The sequence below is a fragment of the Neurospora crassa genome, linkage group V, assembly GCF_000182925.2.
Source record: "Neurospora crassa OR74A linkage group V, whole genome shotgun sequence".
Classification (NCBI taxonomy): Eukaryota; Fungi; Ascomycota; class Sordariomycetes; order Sordariales; family Sordariaceae; genus Neurospora; species Neurospora crassa.
The window spans coordinates 3035718-3057571 of record NC_026505.1 but is presented as its reverse complement, the minus strand read 5'-3'; the positions used below and the strand labels follow the sequence as shown (position 1 = coordinate 3057571).

Genomic DNA, 21854 nt, shown 5'->3' with positions numbered 1-21854 from the left:
ACCCCCCTCGCTTCACCTGTTTTCCTTATTTGCCGGCTGGATTGGCTGATGTCTCTAAACCCAGCCAGTGAGTGGGCAATGCTGTGTTGGTTGCCAGGCTTCTTCTGCGCGAGCGCCCAGGGCAATTTGTATCTTCCCGGTAGTTGGCCAGGGAACCGTTTACGAAGCCTCTAAGAACTACATCTCATTGCCGGTGACGTTTGTTCTTGCTTGAGAATGACGCGTCGCAATAAGTGAAGTGGACGGCAACAAAGTCGAAAAACGGGTAGACCGGCGAATGGATATCACAATTTGTCTTGATGCCACCGGTAACACCACAAGGACATCGAAAGGGGGGCCCGGGGGAGGGAAAGGGGGTGAAAAAGGACCGAGCACCTTGAAGAGCGGCGCCGTTCAACAAGCGGACGAGGACCGGATCTTGTAATCAACGCCCCGGAACAGAACCAGCCAGCCAGCGCCAAACTTGGATTCGAAGGGATCACCAACTTCACAAGCACAAAGGCAGCTGGGCAGCTGCAGCACGGCAAGGCAAGAATTTGTGGTTGTGCGGCCTTGTGCTGTGAGAGGGTGTGGTCGCAATGACACAAGAGTCGGAGAAAAAAAAGGGACTTGCGACAGGGCGGGCAGAAAGCGGCCAGGTATCCTGCTCCAACCCAGCCCAGTTCTTGCAGAGGCCGACCTGACTAACCTGAGCAACGAACGGCACGAGGGGATACCAAACCCCCCCGCCTGGCGCATCCAATTCCATCGGCTGGGGGGAGCCATGGGGCATCACAATGAGATCCGAAACGATCCGATACAACTTCATCGACTTCGTTCCCGGTCCTGCTGCTGCTGGTTGATGTCTCATGTAGTACTTTGAGTACCGTATGTCCCCATGTTGTACTTGCACGTATAAGTCGTCAAAACCGCCGCTGCTGCTTTGTGTTCGATCCATCGTTCGTCTTTTGTCATCGGTGTCTGTCCCGACAACGTTGACGCTTGCAAGGAGTGCGATCTTCCCTACCTACCGATATCCAGTCGCTCTAGATGCAATAAAAAGGCCAACAAAGTCGACATATCGCCTTTGTTGTGTGACAACACTGAATACCAATCAATGGTCCGATGTCGCAGCCGAGGGTCCCTTTGATTTTCCCCATGCCCATGCTTCCGGGGGGTTGGTGGAATGAAGTGATTGATACTGACGACGTCAGTGATGCTTCTCGGCTGGTCTCGACCAAGGCGCGATCCCGTCAGCCAGTCCACCCGTGATGAGATGTGCGAGATGAGATTGGGACTTGGCAAAGCTAAGAATGTGAGGACGAGTGGATTTGAATGGAAATACCGACGAGAAGAACAGGTGGAGGCTGCTAAAGAGGCGTCACCGTCATCTTGAAAGTGACGATCACTGGAGAAAAAAAGCGCAGATACCTAACACCCAGCCCAGATTTGACGATGAGAGATGGTTTTGGGGTGAGATTGCCTAGATTGAAGTGGGGGAAGCTTGTCCAACTGAAGCCCAAAGGGGGGGTGTTCGGGGTAAGGGGGGTCGCATGATCTCACGCTAGCCGTCACAAATCCGAGCTTGGCATCGCTAGTAGCTGCACTTGTACGGTACGCGGGTGCTGGGACCTGGTGCCGCGCTTGGGATTTTCTGGGATGTATCGACAAGTGTACACCTCTGCATGGATATAGCTGGTTAGCATGGTACCTTACTCATACAGAAAACAGGGGTCAAGAGAAGGCCAGACTAGATGTTTATTGTGAGAAGAACAAGGTTCTTTGCCTCCCCAAGAACCGTGCTAACAAGTTAGATCCATACAGATGTGCAATGGCGACCCGAGCCTGATATTCTGACTCTGTCTTCATGATACGTAGTCACATTACGTAGCTCTTTGCGAGCGGAGCTCCTCGCAGTGTAGGGTTAGTAGGTGTTTACCTGGTGTTGGCAGCTAGAGTAAGGTGTTAGGGTTAGCTTCGGGAGTGTAGGAGACGGTGAGAGTCTCCCGCATGTGAGGATGTCATTTATGACTTGAAAAAGTGCGCATCTGGCGTTGTCGCGATGTCCTAGTTCGCATCTGGGGGGTGATGGCATTTACTGCGTACACTATAGTGATAGTTGCGCGCACACAGACGAGACCAAGCAGGAATTCTTGACTGTCTCTCCCAGTGAGTTTATATAGCCCCACACAGTCTGCTTGGAAGTCAAGCACAGTCGGATTATCCGGGTCAACGGCAGCGGACCACCTACTTGGTACTAGGCTGCGATCCTAGTAGATGCGGTGAGTGAGGTGAGTTTGCCATTACAGTACTTACCGGCTTTAATCATGATTTACACTGTACACGTGTACACGCCTTCTGCTGTGCTCGTACTGCACGAATGCGCTGCAGCGCTTCATCTGCCCCAAGCCTAGAGGTACTTACTTACCTACCCCCGACCTTAAAAGTTGCAAAAAGACGTCCTACTCGAAATTACAAGACATTTCACCAGTACGGTATCGTAGAATCGAGTATATCCTACGCGGCTGCCCTACCAACTTTCACATCTGCATCGCACATTCGTTTGACTAGGTAGACTACATATCAGCGCATTCTTTGGCACCTGTATGGGCGTAACGGGCAGTTCCACTCCCCAAGGCAGCAAAATGCACATCTTTGTATCGCGATGGTCTCAAGACGGGCATTGTGGATTTCTTCGTCAGTCTCAATCGCGTGCCATGGATGGGTTGGGAGCTTCACAGCGTGAGATACGTCCCCTTTTCACTGTGCATTATGCAGATGCTGTGCAGGAACGCGATGCGAATTTGGAAATCGCAGCCCTTGTCAAAGTTTGTGACAATCTGCCAACTGTACCCCTGGCTGTTTGGGTCAGAACGATGACATGCGAAGCCGATGGCAATCAAGCGTGAGTGAAAGACAGGCTCCAGAGAAGGAGGTGACTGTTCTCGATCAACTGAGATCGCATTCTCTTGGGCCATAAGAACAGCGAAGAACACATGTCGTACCTCAGATACCGTACGTCTTTTAATATCTGGTTGTTTCCCGGGACTTGATCTCAATGTTGCTTTCCACCAAACGAGGTCGCGAGTCGATTTGCGGGAAAATGCCTGATGACCCGGAGTTTCGCAGATTTCCCTTGTCACTCATGCAATCTAATTCTGTCCGTGACCGTTGGGTCGGATGGCAGAATTGGCCAACTTGTTCGGGCGTTATTACAGTGATACCGGCCTTCCCTGGTCGTGACCACAATGTCTATCACTGTAGGGTCATCTGAATGACGAGCCTTTTCCCAACACAGCAGATGAAAGGTTGATCTTTTTAGGTGCGAATGGCGGAACGACACCGTATCAAGACCTTTTGATTGGTGACCAGGGCCGCATTGTAGCATATCTGTTTTTTTTTTCTATCGGACTGAGAGCGGTTCAAGAATGGACAAGTGACTCGTACCAGACTTTCCGTGATTCTAGAATGTTGTCTCCGTTGATCTTTTCTCAGAGGGGTTGCGCCGAATCGAGATTCAAATATCGCGCTAGCTGGGGCCGGTTTCAAAGACAAACCAGATCAATCTCAACTCATGTGAGACGAACAGAATCAGCAATTAATCCGAAAAGGTTTGGACGCTACGGCTGTCTTGTATAGCCTCGAGAGGTTCGATTGCTTCTGAAACAATGAAGCACTGGTCAGCAACCTGACAAGTTCGTTGGGTCAAAGACGGCGATACCTTCTCACTCACATGCTGTGGTACGATATCCACGGCTTCTTCATCATCTCACAACTACATAGATTCCATCATTTCCCCACGTTGCTCACTGCCTAGGTATCCGGTCACTCACTGTTCGTTACAGCGACGACGACAAGATTGCCCGCGATGAGGCCAACGTGTGTCGATTATCGGCAGATCATGCACAGCTCCAAACAGTGGCGGTCGCGTTCTGATGGGAACGAGCGGAACTGAGGACGATTCGCGCTAAAACATAGCTATCAGTAGCTGTATGGAAATATACTGCATAGTGCAGTGCAGAGGTACCTGCTGCACAGGTACAGGACGCACGGTCGGTGGAATCTCAGTTTATGTCAGATCGATCCATCATCCACCTCTCCGAATTTCCGGGTTGCGCCAAGATGTTCCCACTCAAGCACATGCCGACAAGTGCGAATCTCTCACGGTCATGAAAGCCCCGGGAAAAGAGGAAGGTGCCGCTACACAACCTACAGTGAAAACCCCTGCTTCTGCAAGCCCCCTTTAATGCTAAACCCTCCCCTTTTGCAACGAATCTTCAACTGCCCGTCATCCTCCGAAAAGCTGATATTGTGTTACCCCCTTTTGCAAAAACAGGGGTATTTACTGTAGACGACACCTATGTAGCACGAGTATCACGGGCAATCCCAGAGAAGGTGTCGCTGCCTTGACAAACACTCAAATCATCACAACCCGCTTCCAGCGTCACAGTAACCGTCCGGGTGGAGAGTCAGCCTGGGGGCCGCTTGAACCTCAGCAGAGGCACATGGAGCACATCACATCGCACATCGATCTGGCCCGTGCCTTCCAACCGTTCCCACGGCAAAGCAGTCGCAGGGATCGGGGGTCGATGAAGAGCGCAGGGAAGAGCGGGGCCCGGTGCAGCCAATTTTTGAGACCATTGAGTAGCGTATTTTTATAGCAGGGGTTCCATTGGCCGGATTCCAGATGGCTTGGACCTCGCTAATCGATAATCGAACGGAGGCACAATGGCAGTTGACAGCCTGCGAGTCTGTGTGTCTGCTGCTGACATGGGTGCCGGGCCGGGAGTTGAGCAGAAAGCTCGATCCTATCAAGAAGATGACACACCACCAAAAAAAAGGACAGATGCGAGCGGTGTCAGAAGTCAGGCGGGTTGACGGGATCCAAGAGTACATGGTAGGTAACCAAGCATCTGCGGGCGGGAAACATGTGGGTGGCCTTACCAGAAATCTGCTCACCAATGGCGCCCATCTCGAGAGGTTCCCCGCTTCGGTATTGAGCCTGTCAATCTCGATCGATGTTGGAAAAAGAACCTGATCGTCAAACGAAAATGAAATGAACAGTCATTTGGCGGCCACGATCTCCTATCAAGCTTCTCTGACTTTCAATAGTGGATGCACCAAAGTCAACAGGTACGTCATAACACTCGTCGTGTCTGCCGCCCATGAATCCCGTGACATGCTGTCTCTTGAAAAGAGCCCATATACGTATACTGGACGTGCGGTTTCCTTTCGCTACTATCGAAGGAAGAGGGCTCGACGCTGGGGCCGGTAAAGCTTCGAGATGGAAGAGAGACGTATCCGTCGTTTTGAACTGGACGATAGTTACCAAGTCAGGGCGTACATGATGAGGTGCTCATCCGTGTTGGAGACAGGTGTCTCCTCTCTCCATCATCAGAGTGTTCAAGTCCACCAAATCCACCCCCATCGGCCTCGCATCGCCCGTCATCTTGCAGATCAAAAACGTCGGTTTTCTTGTTTTGTTCGCCCTGCAGATCTGCCCCTGGCCGTTTCCAAAGGCGCGGGGTGGGCAGTGCGATCATCCAGGGACCATGACAGGTCTGCAAGCCAGTTTCCTGTTTTGTTGCCTGTTTGACAACGGTTGCGACCAATGGCAGATGCTTGCTCAAAGGGGAGAGCCTAGTTTGGTAGTGAGAGAGTTTGGCGGTCCATACAACCCCCCCTTTTATCAACATTAATTGGGGCCGCCAGATGCTTATGCACTTTGTGAGTGTATACACCCGGGAAATCTGGTACAAAGACCTCAAAGCACCTTCTGGCCACCAAAGAGCGCCCAACTGTGTTTACTAAGAGGGGACAAAAACAAGTTAGGCTTTGAGAGCCCCAGTAGCCGGGTACAAGTGCTGCCGTCTCCCACCAAAACCAGACCCCTTTAGGTGCAACTCTTAGCCAAAAACCTTGAACTTTACAGTTTGCCGGTCTTACATGTGGGAACACGATCCCGATTGACTACATCTTTTGAACCTTGGGGGGTACTTGCACTTTCCGGGGGCTGCACCTTGAGGGTACATTGCTATAGTGAATTTGCAATGCGAACCTGCCAGAACCGAGTTGGCAGTCCTCTTGCGTTGAGGTTTCCTTTTCTGGCAGCCTCCTGGGATGCGACATGCATCGCCCGTCCCGGGCAGTCGCTGACCACCACGGCCACCGGCACCAACAACACGGCCAGTGGTTTCACCGGATTGAAACCGTAACCACGACTAGGACGTGCTGGAGCCACTATTGGCAGATTGGCCGGCGCCGGGATCGCTTGCCGGAAAGCATGGCATTGCAGCGTTGCAGTCAATTCGGCCCCTATCAAGGAAAGCAAGCTCATGATCGGATTCAATATTTCAGACCGACCTTTCAGAAACGGGCTGGGTAAAATTGACGAGATGGACCGCGATTGATCTGCTTTCGGATGCCATTGCCGCTGCAAAAAATGGCCGGATTTGATGTCAGCTCCAATAGAAAGTGAGTGCCGGCACAAACTCCACTATCAGCCATTTCCATACACTACCTCTACACAAGAGACATCACATGTTATGGCAGACGCGGTACCCGTACACTTTACACACGTACTGCGTACTTGTATGTATGTAGGTACTTCAGTTACTTGCCTCTACCATACTGTGGCGCGCTCTCAAGCTGTAATGTACGTACAGTACATACCGCGGCTGTTGTTGAACTGCCCGGGATCTTACATCAACAACTATGGTAACGATTTGAGATATCGATGATCCGACTCTTCCTTTCATTCATTGGACCGAGCGCTGTCTCGGCTATTTTGCCGTTAGCTCTGATTGGGACGGTTAGTCATTTTTGCTGCTTGATTCATCGCCTACATACAACACTACTTCCAATCCCGTCCTTGAGGTCAATGGTGTTCTCTTAGTACGCACGCTAAAACACCCGGTGAGCCGGTGGGTGGGCTTCTGCCCCAAGAATCTGGATAGCCAATTTCAACTCTCATGATCAGCCAACGGCAGAGTGGATGTGACGAGGCGCCGAGTTGGAAGTTGAAGGCAGGGCGGGACAAGTTTAGAAAAGGCATCTGACGCACCAAGGAGCTCCACAGCGAAACCGAGCGAAAGTGGCTGACAAGTGAAGAGGAAGTCCAGTTCTTCTTCCCGTCCCATGGGTAGTCTCACTCCCCGCCCGCCGTGAGCCTGACATCTTCACCTCACCGTCTCTTTAACAACGCTAATGCGAACCGCTCCTACGGGCTGCAATGCTGGCATCTTGGACGTATCAATGCTTCCTGATCGAGATGGAGGGATCTTGTCGACAGCATCATCGAGATCGCGAGGCTTGTTGCGGGCTGGCGGCTCAGTTCCCGAAGGACCAGACGACTACGGCACATACACTTTTGGCTGTAGGAACAACACCAACCTCAACTCGGACAATTACTACACCCCCTCCAGCGAATGGAAGAAACATCAAATTTCACGGTGTAAGAGAGATCCCGATAAGCCACGGCAACCAGCCAGCCAGCCAACCAACCAACCGGGGCGATGACAACCGAGGCCCCATCTACATACATAGTACACTACTTCAAATGGCAAGCACCTATTTTCCTTGGCATCTCAACGCAGATATGGGTATGACAACATCGGGTCACAAACCAGAACAAGAGTGGTGTGGTTCGCTGACAGGCCATTAATTGACGCTATTCCAGAGCCATGCCACCAGACTGGGTGCTGTGCCCCTTTGGGTCATCGAATCGATGGCTCCCCAGCCCCCCACCTTCTCCGGCACTCCCAGAAATCCCATAGTGCCAGATTCCCGAGATGGACACTAATCCAATAAATTACACGTGGAGACCATAATCCCCCAATCAGTCAGCGTTGACGAGAAGCCAGTCGCATTCTAGAAGCTTGGGCGATAGGCAAAGAAAAAGCAAAAGAAACGAGACCCAAGGAAAAAGAAAGGAGGAAAGAAAGATGGGGCTATACAGGCGCTTTCAGCACCGCTACATACTAGAAAGTCGAGAACTCCTTGTCGACAGCCAAGCCTGGACAAAACAAACCGTCGCTTCTGGAGAAAAGGACAAATTTCACCAGGGTCCAGGGCACAATCGGACCACGACGGCGCCGATCTGGTATTCGATAATGGATGCCAAGAATGCGCACATGGCACACAGACGAATGGGAATCACGGGATTCGAATCTGGATTATCTGCATCGTACCATTCTTATGAACCCAAAGAAAAATCATCACGCCTAGTCTACCGATGCTTTATCTTACAGCCGCGCTCGACAATCTCTGCTCCTTCAGCAGCAGGCGCCACCGAAGCAGCGGCCTACCATGGGGCATGCTTACCATAGGACACTACAGGTCGTCTCCTGACTGGATGCCCTTTGTACCCAACCAAACCACATGTTGCGTGCCAGGTTCAGCTTGCCAGAAGCTATGCGCTTCTGCGATACTGCCTTTGGTTCATTCGCCTTGGGGCTTACCTACAAGCTTAACCTTCTGTCAGGTGTCATGGCTCGAAAGGCCGACAGCTACCTACCGACGGCTCGTGCTCACTCACTACCTCCTCAATCCAACACACAGTGAGATCGTCGATACGGCACTGCGCACAATAACCGTTATTGCACTCATCCCGCTAACCTCCACTACCATACCCAGCCCGGTCCATGTTCCCACGACCCACCCTTCCCAAATCCTGCTGCGCTACCGGCTCGCGGCGAGCTTCCGCACCCAAGGAAATTCACAAGCGAGGGGGGCGAATAGATCCAGCCCGCGGCGTGGGGCCGGACCCTTCGATCTACATAAATGAAAGTCTTGGAGCGCGGTCACATTACTGCTACGCTATGCATACTAAATATCATACTTAGGCCGGATGTCCAGTACATGCTGCTAGGGTAGTTAGTGGCCTGTTATCTCTGCGACTACTTCTGACATGCCCATCCATCCCCGAGGTTTATTATCGTCACCACTTTTGGCGAAGGAAGTTGAACACGCTACGACGTACAAACCCTATTCGAGGAGACCGAGTTCCAGTTGTTTGGTACGGTAGCATCATCAGGTTAGTGCACGCCTGGAACAAGGCCTGATCTATTGCGCGTTCTCAGTGAAACGAGGATGAGTAACACCCTGGTGTACGTGCTGGTCAACGTCAAAAAGGGAAGAGTTATGTATAGGGCCATCACAACGCCCGGTAATAGCTCCACGTGGTTCCATCTTGGCGCCGGGAGCGTGTGTTGGTCGAAAGAGGTTCTTTCAACCGACTGCTAAGCCAAACAAAGAAAAGTGTGGTGGCAAGAAGGGATGATGTGGAGCAGCTTCCTTTTGGGTCAGTCCAAGACCGGGTATCGGCTTCATATATGCGGTTGACCTATGTTCACAATCCCACTGCGGCTAAGATTTTAACCCGAGGAACTCTGTTTGGGGGGGGGGGGGGGGGGGGGGGGGGGGGGTAATCTATGAAATACACGACAATGCATGATGGATCATACGGAAGACACGATTCTGATGCCCAAGGGCTATCATGTTTTCAAGCAGTCTCGACATGCCCGTTATCTCAATTGTGGTAACTTGTGCTCGCAGGAAGGAATTCACTTTGTCCCACTTATTCACCACTGAGATCTCAAAGCTCCGTGGTAACTCTGCCACAAAGCTTGCGAGATTGGTGCCTCGTGGGTTGGGCGTACCTCGAAGAACAAAAGCAGGAGACAGTTTGTCTGTACCATGACATGTGGCATGACCTGTATCAGCTACGACTAAACACAGTCGGTGGCAATCAGTGCAGATATATGCCGAGGACTCACCGGTCTCGTTTCACTCCCACGGCCCAAGGCCCTCCCTGGAGCTCAGTTGCTGATGCAGCGCCTGTATTCAACCCGATACGACTGCTTGAGATCGTTGTCCCGAAATTGTGCTTATTTGGCGCCGGCCCGCCAACTCTTCGGTCATCCATAGCTTTGTGGTCGTGACATAATACGAGGCGTCAAGATCGTATGTTTCGCGATCTCAGAGCAGTCTTACCCGTCAGCCGACCACGGGAGCGGCAAGCACCATCTCAACCGTGCGGGGAAGGGGTTAATGGGACAAAAATCTCCGATGTGTGAGGCTTCACATGTTGAAATGAGCCGTGTGTGTGTGTGTTAGTGAACACAGGACGTGGAGTACACGCAGGTTTCCTGAGCGATCGTTGTGATAGCCGGCATACAACTCTGTGTCTGATGTCCCTCAGCTCTTCGTCCAACCGCCGTTCGTATCATGTCCTCTCAGTTCCAAGAGCGCTTGTACTCTCTTCACTCCTGCGCCCTTTGAAGGGCAATCAGCAAATATCACGGCCCTGGTAATATGGTTCTGTGGTTTGCAGCGCAGCACGTTATGTGAACACAAATGCTACCATGGAAACACAAGTACAGGGCAGGTCCTAAATCTATACACACCCCTCTCGTTCTGGTGGGTTACCCAAGTGTACTCTTGGGCGTCAGCGTCTCGTTTAAGCCTAAAAAATTATCCATATGCGGGCCGGCCGGGGTGGAAGGCTTGTTCACTAGTGTATGTGTTGGATGGGAGTTTGTGGTTGTCCACCAATCCCTCCCTCCCAGGATGTTGTTCCATTCTCCCCCACCCCTCCGTTAAAATGGCCCATCTGGTCTCGATCGCCTGATCTCAAGCCATCCCGATCTTCTTGCGACACTGGTCGGGTCGGTCAGATTAAACGCATGAGCGTACAGCCCTTATACGTGCACAATACTATCCACCGCTGTGTCTTTCATTTGGAGAATCCATTTCATTTCAGGTTATTTCTGAAGGTGGATGCTGGGGACTTTGGACACTCCAAGTTGTGACGAGCCATGGGATACACTACCGCCGAGCCTGTGCATAAAGTTGCGATACCTTGCTAGCAGTATCTTTGTACTTTACCACACCACCCACCCTTGGTCACCACCACTGTTCAAGAGAGTGAAATCTCCCGTATGACTTGGGGTGCGTGGGTTCGATGCGGCACCTTTTCTGGTTGTATATCACGGGAGACACGAAAGCTCGAGCCAACCAAATCGTGAGCATGGACGAGATCAACCCTGCGGTACGACGGGAATGCGAGATCGAGAAAGTCGTCTCGACATACGTGTAGGTAGTTTTATGCTCTTTCGCGGAAATTTTCTGATTCTTCAAAACAACAGCTGCAAATGCCGTGCGATGGAACCTGGCAAGTGACTCTCTTTCGACGGTAATATCAAGCGCCCATTTTTTTTTACCTTTCCCCTTGTCGACCTTGAGTTCTTGTCTTATTTTTTTTCTTTCTTTTTTTTTTTTTTTTCTTGCACCCTAAAAGCTGAGACGGCACTTCGATAGGTGATCAGTTGCCAGGTTTTGGCAAACATCATGATAACGGTGAATTTGGGGCGGCCACAGATGTAGGTACGCTGCACACGGCCCCGATACGTAAAAAGGCCAAAGTGTGGACTTTGTGAGAAAAAAAAAAAAAAAAAAAAGAGAGAGAGAGAGAGAGAAGGGCGAATGCTCGGAGGTCGGCAAAATTACCGGTTAGGTATTCTCCGTGATTGACCACCAGACAACGACTCGTCTCTATACGCAACTATAGTTGTACTCGCCGCATGCTGACGTTGTGTCATATTAAAGTTAATGGCTGTTTGGCGGTTGTGTTTGTTGCCGGGTTCTAGGAGTATCATTCGGTTACCTGGTTTGTAGCCTGTGGTTTCCCCGTGGGTAGGTAGGTTACAATCGTCTTCCAATAGTTTGATATCCTGCGTCGGCTACTGCACTTTGAAGGCCCAGGTGAGCTCCATATGTATGTTGCTCACAATTGCCAGGTTTTGGGAACGTCGTGGGCATCCAGACACACAGCTGTTTCAAATGCCTGACGTGTGATGTCTAAGCCACGACGATCACTGCCTGTCTGCCTGCCTGTACGCTCGAAACAAGGGCACAAAACGGTAACATTCCACAATTAGGAAGAGGTGAACATCTCCTTTCTTTTTGATATTTCCCTCCACTTACCTATTAGCCTCACGCACACGGAACCGCTCCCTTTATGCTCCAAATGTTTGTTCTCATCGCTGCCTCGGTCAAGCTGCATGGCAAGATGTGTGTCAGCAGCACCTCGCATTCAACAAATAGGGATTCAGATGCTGCGATTCTATCATACCAGATCTCTTGACCGGTCGTTCACTAACGGCGGTTGAACAACTTCTATGCAATCGGTTTCACCTAGGTAGTAGTAGGTAACTATCAGGTAAAGTAAACATTTTCCAATACAACCCTTCAAGGACTCTCCCCCTCGTCATAGGCTGAAGATACGCCCTATCGGCTCGTCGTCCGCCTGGGTTTTGACTGAAAGACAATATCATTTGTCAGCATCACCTTGTGCTTATGTCCGTTTGAAGATGAGACATTTATCCCATATGCAGAGGGTTACAGGTCAGAGGTACATTTCTGTAACAACCGTGGTAGCTCTCGGAAAGAGGATGATTGCATTTGCTGCAGCGCGGGAAGTGATAAACCTCACCGATATGCCAACACTTATTCTCCTGCCCATGGCTACAAGTCGATGTTGCAGCCGTCGTGCAGAAACGATAATCCCATCACGAAGCAAACAAAGATCATCGAGTTTCACTTGTCATCGTTGGCGAGTATCGTCGTGTCTCGACACTCGCACTCGGCTATCAACTCTGGGCTATTAGGTACTTATACCACTAGTCCCGCGGCACATGCAAAATACATGGGAATAGTTGCGCCATTATAAACAAAGCAAATAAGAAAAAAAAACTCCATCAATTGTGAGACGCAACCAGATGAAGTCAACATGCCTAGCTCGCTTGCCTGTTTTGGTCAAACTTATAGACGAATACGTCCTTGAAGTGATGTAATTCCGGGATGGTCAGGGCCAGGCGGCCTGCTGACCAGTCTGTCAGATCGATCCCAACCGCTGGCCGGACATGGATTACCTTTTTTTTTTTTTTTTTTTTTTCTTTTCTTCTTTCCGTTTTTCTCTCTTTTTCGGGCTAGCCTGGGCGGAACCTTTGCTTTTTCACCCTGGTGGTCATCAATTTGTTTGCTACGCTCTTGGTGGTTGTCAGACGCCGCATTGATACTCTGGCTTTGTTTTATTATGTTTCTTTTCTTTTCCAACATCAGTGACGGCAACGGCATTGAGCAGCACACAGGACACAGTCAGCCAGCACACGCCACGCACCCGCCACGCAAAGTGCAAAGAGCAAGGGCAATCAATGTAAACCCATCCTACCTAACGTTGAGAATAATCCATGGACTGCAGCAAGAAGAAAAGACCGACGGCATGTTTATGCACTGGCATGAAACCCAGTTACATTCTAAGAGATCATCGGATTCGAAATCCCGATCGATACCAATCGCCAGTGTGCAGCCTGGCGGACAGGCGGACAGGCAGAGGGTGGTTGTTCTCTTCTGTACGCGGACACTGGGGCAGGCATCCCCTTTACCAACCTTTTCTGTTCAAAAGACACTTCGATGTCACCATCTTGGTAAAGGTCTAGCGTTTCGAAATCTGCGGGTGGACACTACCCTGAAGAGGTGTGTCCAGCGAAGTCTGAACTAGGTATCTACCTACTTGGGAAACCGGCCGAACCGAACCACGACCAGATCCTCGACGCTATCACAAGGTGAGCCTTCCGGATTTCAGCTCTACAAGCTTTCTTGGTACACTAGTTACTACCTACTGGAATGAGTGGTGCCTGCTCCTAGGTACTACCGGATTACCTATGGTGTGCAATAAAGGTAAGGCAAACGGTCCAGGCCCTCGTCCATCGTTCGACCAGGCGCTTTTTATTGTACGACTTCTTTTCCTACAAATCCCAAATTCGCTTGTTGTGTGCTCCCTTTTCCTCTTGCCGTAACTCGTGGGTTTCTACCCAAGCTATTAGGACATAACAAGACATTTGTGTCTGCTTGTCTCGGGTAAGACATGCATCTAGGGGGGGGAAGCTAAGACATCAGATCATGTCCCACTACCTTCTATCACACTCGCGTGTCTGGAAACTTCAAACGATGCTTCTAGACGGTCCTATATTTATTTTTCACATATCTTCTCTCCAGCTGGGTCTCACCCTCCCTTACGGGAGTTGGTTGGCAGGTAGTAGAACAGGTAGGTACGTGGACGAGGCTGCGATGACGAACCGCCTCACACGGCTCAGGTCAGTCATGAAGCATGTGCATGGTTCATGGGCGCCGTAATCATCAAACCCACCCACCCCCTCCGCACTCCGCATTCTGCCCCCTTTACAGACAGTGAGCTCGATACAGTTCCCCAACCCCGACCCGACCCCCACTTTCCGACAGCTGATCTCTCGGAAGACATACGGACCATTGTGGGGGGGAAGGGGGGTACAAACACGCCTTGCTTGCTGACATGGGAGACAGTGGGAAAGGGAGAGGATAGACAGTGAAAGACGCGGGCGATGAAAAGGAGATGAGATGATCCATACAGCACCGTCCAGTCTCTTGATTGTAAAGACACTAGTCAGTGAATGCTCTGCCTTACCTGACTATACGTAGGTACCTCTATGGCGGCATACCCAGCCCAGAACTGGAGTCTACATGGCAGCGGCGTCTAGGTTAGGTGAGGCAAGTACGTAGAGGTAGCAAATGCGCACCCCCTGCCACTCCCCTTTCCATGTAGAGATAGAGGTAGCCATCTCGCATCATGATCACTGCCGATAAAATATACCAAAAAGTATTCTCTCCCATTGGTTGTAACGATTCCTGTACATACTGATGCACGCCTTATAGGACAGGTGGTACGTCCACTTAACTCCCTACGTCTTGACCAGACAACACAGCTTTTTGTGATTCGCTCTTTTTTCGTCTGTCCGTAGCATGTGTATGTACACACTGTAGGTAGCTGGCTGTCTACTTCTACACAGCAAGGTGAGCGAAGGTGTGCCGGTTAGTACCGAAACGCCATTAACGGTCAAGTTTGACAGCCGGGCGACTCATTACCTTGGGCTTCTCGTACTCTGTCTTTACCATGAATCGATGATGCATGTGCGATTCGGCACTGCTCTACTTACACCCCGGAAGCCAGAAAAGAACCCCAACCACGGCACCGTACTTCGATTATTCTTGCTTTGCTTGATTATTCTGTGAAGTAGGCTGGCTGGCTGGCTGGCTGGTTACCTACCTTGACCCTTGAGGTTTTAGGCTCTGGCTAGAATGAGGAAAGGATCCGGACTTCCTTAGGATGCTGTAGTAGGAGATACCACCTTTCCATGTAAACATGAGAAAGATAGGTGTCTACAACAAGCAAGCGATATTACGTCCTGTACTGGAGTATATCAGGAGTTATCGTGGTATAGCATTGACACAGGAGAATGACATTTAGGAAGATGTTGACAGAAGGGAACAACAACAACAGCATAAATCACACACTGTAGTAAATTCATCACATACCCACGACCATATCGACCGAAACCTCGAGATCCCGTCCGCTGAAAAGTCCTGGAAGAGTCTCCATGAACCAATATGCTTTGGAACAACTTGACTAACTACCTCTGCCCTGAGGACTCGCAAGCGAACTGCTGGTGAAGACTTGCAGCCATACATACCTCAGGAAACAAAGTGGAAAAGTGACGAAAACAAGTTGCAAGAGAATAAAAGGGAACAGCAAAAATCGATAGTGTCCAAAAAGGCAACAGTGCAGAGACAAGCAATAACAAGAAAACAGAGAAAGAAAAAAAGAAATTCCCCTCGACCGGAATCGAGCCGGTGACCTTTCGGTATACAATCTAGACAATTACAGCCGAACGTGATATCCAACTACACCACAAGGGGTTTTAACTGTTATAGGTTGCTCTCAAAGTTTGACACTAAGTATTACATTCTACATGAGCGTTCATGCTAGGCTTGTTTGTGGTGATCATACTCCTCCCTCTTTCTTCTTCCTACTTTTATCCTCTTTATTACTCTTCCTCCTTCCTTTCCTTTCCTCTCCTTCTCCCTTCGGTTTGGTTCTTTTTTTTCTTCCTTTTTCTTTTTTGCTTTTAACTTCTTTTTAGGGCTTTCCTCTTCTAATATTTCTATGTTTACGACCTATACCAGCTATTGGTGTGGATCTTGGTGAGGAAGTTGGCAAGGTGAAAGTATCAAATGTGAACTGTGGAGACAATTCGAAGAGCACATCCTGACGGTTGATGGATTCGGTTGCGCTCAGTGATGAAATCCATACCCGCAGGCTTGAGCCACAACTACTAGTACCATCTCCACGTCGGTACCATCATTCAGTTCATGAGTCCGAGTCTGCTGAGGAAGTAGGCCCGCTGCACTTTCGACAATTTATCCAGCTTGCGCTACTACTGCGCGGGATCACGAAGCGTGACTTGAACAACTGATTTGCTGGAGAGAAGTACTCTTCAGGGCATTCATTGTTAAGAGGGGTCGTAGGGGGACAAAATGTGTTATGTAAGAACTTCGTTGCATAAACAGATGGTACATCTTGGCTTCTGGTCTAGCATTGTGAAGGGAAGGTATAACGGTGTTGACAGGACAGACGTTCTTACCTCTCAATGCAGGCTGATCTTAACAAGTGGGATCAATGGACACACGAGGTTCAGTTCCCAGCAGGCATTCGAGATTACCCCTTTCGTCTGAGATCGGTGGCGGTGGTCTTTCTACGTACAGGTCGAGGTAGATGTTTGGAACGGAAATTTCGGAGCCACCACTCTTTTTGACTACAAGAATAACTCAAGGTACTGCAGAGGTAGACTAAGAGGTAGGTACCTCTATAAGTGAAGTTGACGCGCGTTTCAAAGGAATTAACCTAACTCCAACTTCAATTGTTGAAAGACTGATTCTGTAAACCACTGCAGAAAACAACAATACATCACCAGCGCTATGAACTACCTCTAGGTACCTCTACCTAAATATACCCAAGCGAAAAACATCACCTTATTACTAAATCACAACAGATGAAAAACACCAACACACATTCAAAGGTAAACAAGTCAAAAGTAGAAAAGTCACGCATCACACCTGCCCCTCAGCAACAGTCTTCTCTCTCTCTTCTCCCTCAAGCGTAGCATCCTTCGCGCTATCGTCGACGTCCAACACTTTTTCCACCTCCTCTTTCTTCAATTCCGCATCACATCCCGCGCCATCTGCATTTCCGCCCGTTTCAACACCACCATCACCCTTCTCCTTCTTCTCTTCCTCTGTTGTCTTGCTCTTCCTATTCTTCTTGAGCCCCCTAGTCCACTTACTCCCCCTCTCCTCATTTTTCTTCTTCTTGGTATCCTTCTCATCATCACTACCAGTCTCCCATGGGTTCGGTCTGATAACTTTCAACTTGACCATTTCCGTCTTTTCCTCTCCCCCTTCCACGCCTGCTGCGTCTTTGTCCCCAATGGTAGCGGCGTCATCCAGATCAACACGATAATACACCCTCAAACCAACAACCGCCACCGCATTCCACGGATTCTTCTCAAACTCCGCATTTGGATCCACCAGCTCATTCCTATGCCCGTCTCTACCACGTCCACCATGACGACCGCGGGGATCCCGACCTCTAATGCGCGGGTGCGGTCCCGGGCCGATCGGACCAGGCTGCATTGATTGCGGCGGGCCAGGCTGTGGCTGGAGGGGCGGCAATATGGCTTGATTACGAGAACCTTGATCAAGAAGCCTCCCGTTACGACGAGCGTCCTCGCGGATGTGCATGTCGAGCTCCCGGTCGGAGATGTCGGAAATGCTGGAAATGCTGTAGGTATCGTCAGTGTCCGCAGAGGAAGACGATGACTCGGAGAAGCTCTCGTCGACGAAGCGGGGGTCTGGGGGAATCTGATGGTCATCGTCGATGAAAACTTCGCGACGTTGTGGTGGACGTCCACCGTATCGTTGCTGGAAGCGACGGGGTGAGGGCCCCGGGTCTACCAGTGGGTGTCTTGGTGATCTATCTCGTAATTGAGAAAGAGGTCGACGCCAGCGCTGATCCTGAGGATGGGGTGGATGGAAAGGGCGAGGGGAAGAAGGCCTCGGTGGTTGAAGAGTGCGTTGTTCGGCTGGGGGACGAAGAGTAGGGGAAGGAGGAGGAGGCTGTCCCTTGTTGTCAACATTATGTGGCTTTTGTCCCTGGCCCTGCTTTATACTATTGTCGCTGACACCGTTTGTCAACATGAGCTCTAGCTCCTGCTTTAAGTTGGAGAAAAGGTTGACAGCCGCCTGAAGCTTGTTCTCGATAGCTCTGGTACGATCATCACCTCTTCCACTTTCTCCACACGTTGGACGAGGTGACTGCGAGTGTTGGGGAACAGCCTCCAGTGTCTTGTGGATATCCATTGACAGCCCTGGTCGTACTTCGATGGGATCCTGTGCACTTGCTTCATTAGGCTGTTCCGAGGAGGGTTTGTCGTCTTCGGCGGATAATCGACAACCCTGTTGCTGTGTGGGAGCTGATTGTGGCGTCAGTATATTCGTCGAAGGGCCCTCGGGGGCCTTGCAATTCTTCTCAAGAGAAATGGATAGAACAGGCTCCGGAAGACGGTCTGTTACATCGACCTCAGTAGCACCCGTGCTACTAACGGACGGAGTCGGTTGTCCAGCGTCAGTAGATGCCGCAGTATCTACTGCCAGGGGTGCCATACGCTCGCCAGCAGGATGCAATGCCGCATCAAGGCTGAAACCACAATCTTTGCCCTCCTTTCTTTGCTTGCCGAGAGGGTCCCTGCATGTCTCTTCGGTCTGTTTTCTCTCTGCTTCTTCCCGTTTTGCCTTCTTCTTTTCCATCTTCGCCTTCCGCTTCTCCGTTTTTCTCTTCATCCGCTCCTTGTTCTTATCCGCTCGGCGCTTCTGCCTTTGGTAACTTTTCATGCGACTGTAAAAGTTCATCTCCTTTTCCTCCATGATCGCCTTCCGGAGACTTTCGCGTTGCTTGTCCTTTTTCCGCTGTTCGTGTGCCTCGCGAGCTGCTTTCTCTTCGGGACTCTCCTTGATCTTAGCCTTGCTATGCGCCAGGTCATAGGAGAGCCCGATACGAAGCAGTTTCTCGCGGTGGTGGCGAGCATTGTTCCGCACCACGTCCTCGGTGGGCAGAACCCACTCGTTGCGAGTGGCGTCAATCTTGACGAGAACCAGATATTCGCCAGCGTCCAGATCTAGTTCGACGTTGATGGAGCGGTTCATGCGGGAGGAATGTTGTGTTCGTACCAGGTAATCATCCTCTCCAGCCCGATGTACGCGAAAGTTCAGCTCGAATCTGTACTGGCCCTCCAGCCCACGAAAGTATCGGTCATCTAGTTGGGAGAGAACAATGACCACGGGACCGGGTTTTGCCAGCGTAAAGGCAAACTTGGTGTCATGATATTCCAAGGTCCATGGTACGGAAAGTGTTGTCCAGATCGAAGTAACTTTCCAGTCGGGTCCGAAGAGACGCGTTCGATCAAAGGCTTGGAACTTGCGCAAGAAGTCCCTATATGAGATCCAAAATGCACCATCATCTCCGAACCGGTGGCCCAATTTCTGAAGCCACTCAGGTGTCCATTCCTTCGAGCCATCACCTATACAAGGTTATTAGCCGCTTCCGTAACGAAAGGCTTCTTGTCTGGACTTACTCCAGGGCCCTGTCCATTCCCCCTTGCCCCATGGGTTCTTCAACAAGAGGAGCCGCTCCCCATCCAAGTCTACCGCTTTCATAACAGAATAGGCATGCTGTTCCATAATGCCCTTTCTGTCACCATAGCCACGTCCCCTGTCAAGCTTTGTCAGTGTTTGCATTTACGGAGCAAGTCGGATAACTCACCAAACCCCAGTCGAGCAACCAAAGAGAAATTGCTCGTTAACTTTCATGAGCTCCTCTTTCCAGAAATGTTCCTTGTCAAGTATATCCGCGGTATACAAGCCAGAGGTCACACCGCCCGTGAGATCCTCGATACCCTCGCCAGTGAATCCACCCTCAATAGCTGCATAGTCTCCATGGGCTTTGGCATAAGCTTTCTCGAGTAAAGGCAGCCAAGTCTCGTTGGGATTCTCGCACTGCGCAAAGTAGAGTGCGCCGCTATTGGATTGGTATGTCTTCCGGTATATCTCTTCCGAGTCTGGGCGATCTCTGTCATCCCATAACACGCGTTCCAGGTGAAAGCGATCCATTGCCTCATCGTAGTCATGCCTGGTGAGGTAGAGCTGTTACAGCCGTGCCTTGTTAGTGATGCTCATCAACCGCACAGGTAGAATGATGCAGAGTTGACGGGTTACGTTACCTTGTCATCGATAATTTCGCTGAACCATTCTCCATCCCGGTGAAAGACAAAGCCGTAGACGCCAATGTCCTGGTCATGAGCCACACAAATCCGTTCGATGAGTCCCGGCTTGTTGCTCATCGTGCACAATGCGGCCATAAGCCAACAATCACCGTCCCGGCCCTGCCGCACATCATTTGCGGTGGGACCGTCAATGTAGAACTTTGGATCGTCAAAGATCTCGCCCACTCGCTTGACCGATGCCGGTCGAAACTTGGACCCGGGCATCCGTCCTTGCGGGGAGAGCTGCGATACTCCATCTCTCTTGTCGATTTTGGTCTTGTTGGTCTTGATTTGACTCTCCACTTGGGTGCTCTGGTCACGATCACCATCACCATTATCTCTCCTGCGACGACGGGAATGCGACCGAGGGCGTGGTAGGTGGTTGTAGTCAGAGTCCGAGTCGCTGCTGGAGAAATCGATGATGTTTTCATTGCTGAGGGATTCGAGGCAATCGCGCCTACCCGTCTTCAGGTCGTACTCTAGGTCGAAATGCGGGTCTCTGTACTTCTGGTTGACACGACGGCATTCTTGGACGATCTTTTCTACCTTGGCCCTGCAGATAGCCGCGGCCTCCTCGAAAGATGCTTGCGCATTTGTGCCACCTCCCACCTCCTTGGCTGAGTTACGCTTGGCAAGCCTCTCCGCGTACTCGTTCTTGGGGAGAACCGTGGTGGCTGCAGGATTGGTAAGCCTTCAGGTTCTTCACAAATGCCGAGCTGTAAATGGAATGTCAGGTTGCAAATGGCAGGAGTACTTGCGCTTTCCCGGAACTCTCGCGGTAAACTTTGTCCAGAACTCATCGATCTTGCCCTGCGGTGTCCTGTACTTGTGTTGTTGGCCCCAAGCTCCTCCTCCATGGGGTTGATAAACCGTCATCTCTGCCAGGACCGACCTCGCACCTGGATTTGGTGATGGAGACCGCGACATCGTGTGCGTATGGGAATATTCGGCTCTGGCTGAGCGTAAAATTGCAAAAGGTAAACTCGGAAGTTTGAGATCACTCTTCCTCAGTAGTCTCTGATCGGCCTGAGTTGTTCTTGAAAAGAAATAGCAAAAGAAGCAAAAAAGAACAACGAAGAAAAGCAAGCGCTAAACAGGCAGCAGCCTCATCAGGCAGGGCAAGCTATATATCTACCACTTGGATTCCACTCAAATCACCCTCATGCGCGGAGGGGGGCACGACAGAAAGCTGGTATCCAGCCCCGTCCATAGGCCAATAATTGGTCCATGTAAACCTGCGGTTTGAGTAGTACATGGAGCGGGGATAAGCCGCGCTGTTTCTGAATCCCGTTATTTGCTGTGAAGGGGCCTTAGACGTGCCCGTGCCTTTCTTCTCGGTCTTCAGCCCTCGGCCCCCGGAACCAACCAGCCGGTGGTTGGAAGACTAGAAGGTAGTTTGTAAAAAACATATCCCCCTACTTTCATATTTGGCACCAACCCAACTGGGAAAAATGATATGTTACGTGCTTTGTCAATTGCCGACATGGTGGACGTGACGGAATATATCGCATGCAAGTGACCATAAGTTGGAGGAGGACGAACGACCATGAATAACAGATGTAGCCGCCACATCACTATCCGGGTACGAGTGAGACAGCGACAACCCTATCCGTGCAACTTTGCAAC

At 50.7% G+C, this 21854-nt stretch overlaps 3 protein-coding genes and 1 non-coding gene across 4 annotated transcripts; 2 read left to right on the top strand and 2 right to left on the bottom strand.

The window, feature by feature from the left end:
• Positions 1-7127: 7127 nt before the first annotated feature.
• NCU16980 (hypothetical protein) lies at positions 7128-7880 on the top strand. The gene is made up of 2 exons (XM_011396527.1): positions 7128-7580; positions 7658-7880. The coding sequence occupies exons 1-2, from the start codon at positions 7211-7213 to the stop codon at positions 7786-7788; spliced, it is 501 nt and encodes a 166-aa protein (XP_011394829.1). The 5' UTR covers positions 7128-7210; the 3' UTR covers positions 7789-7880.
• A 1616-nt stretch (positions 7881-9496) lies between these two features.
• On the top strand, positions 9497-9920 carry NCU01153 (hypothetical protein; the record flags this gene model as incomplete). The annotated part of the gene is made up of 2 exons (XM_955967.1): positions 9497-9662; positions 9718-9920. The coding sequence occupies 2 exons, from the start codon at positions 9497-9499 to the stop codon at positions 9918-9920; spliced, it is 369 nt and encodes a 122-aa protein (XP_961060.1).
• Positions 9921-15682: 5762 nt separating this feature from the next.
• NCU15101 lies at positions 15683-15771 on the bottom strand. The gene has a single exon. It is a non-coding gene; the product is annotated as a tRNA-Tyr (tRNA).
• Positions 15772-16962: 1191 nt separating this feature from the next.
• On the bottom strand, positions 16963-21155 carry NCU01151 (calpain-B; the record flags this gene model as incomplete). Its single annotated transcript, XM_955965.3, has 5 exons — positions 16963-19487; positions 19542-19678; positions 19730-20109; positions 20187-20919; positions 20983-21155. The coding sequence occupies 5 exons, from the start codon at positions 21153-21155 to the stop codon at positions 16963-16965; spliced, it is 3948 nt and encodes a 1315-aa protein (XP_961058.3).
• Positions 21156-21854: the final 699 nt, after the last annotated feature.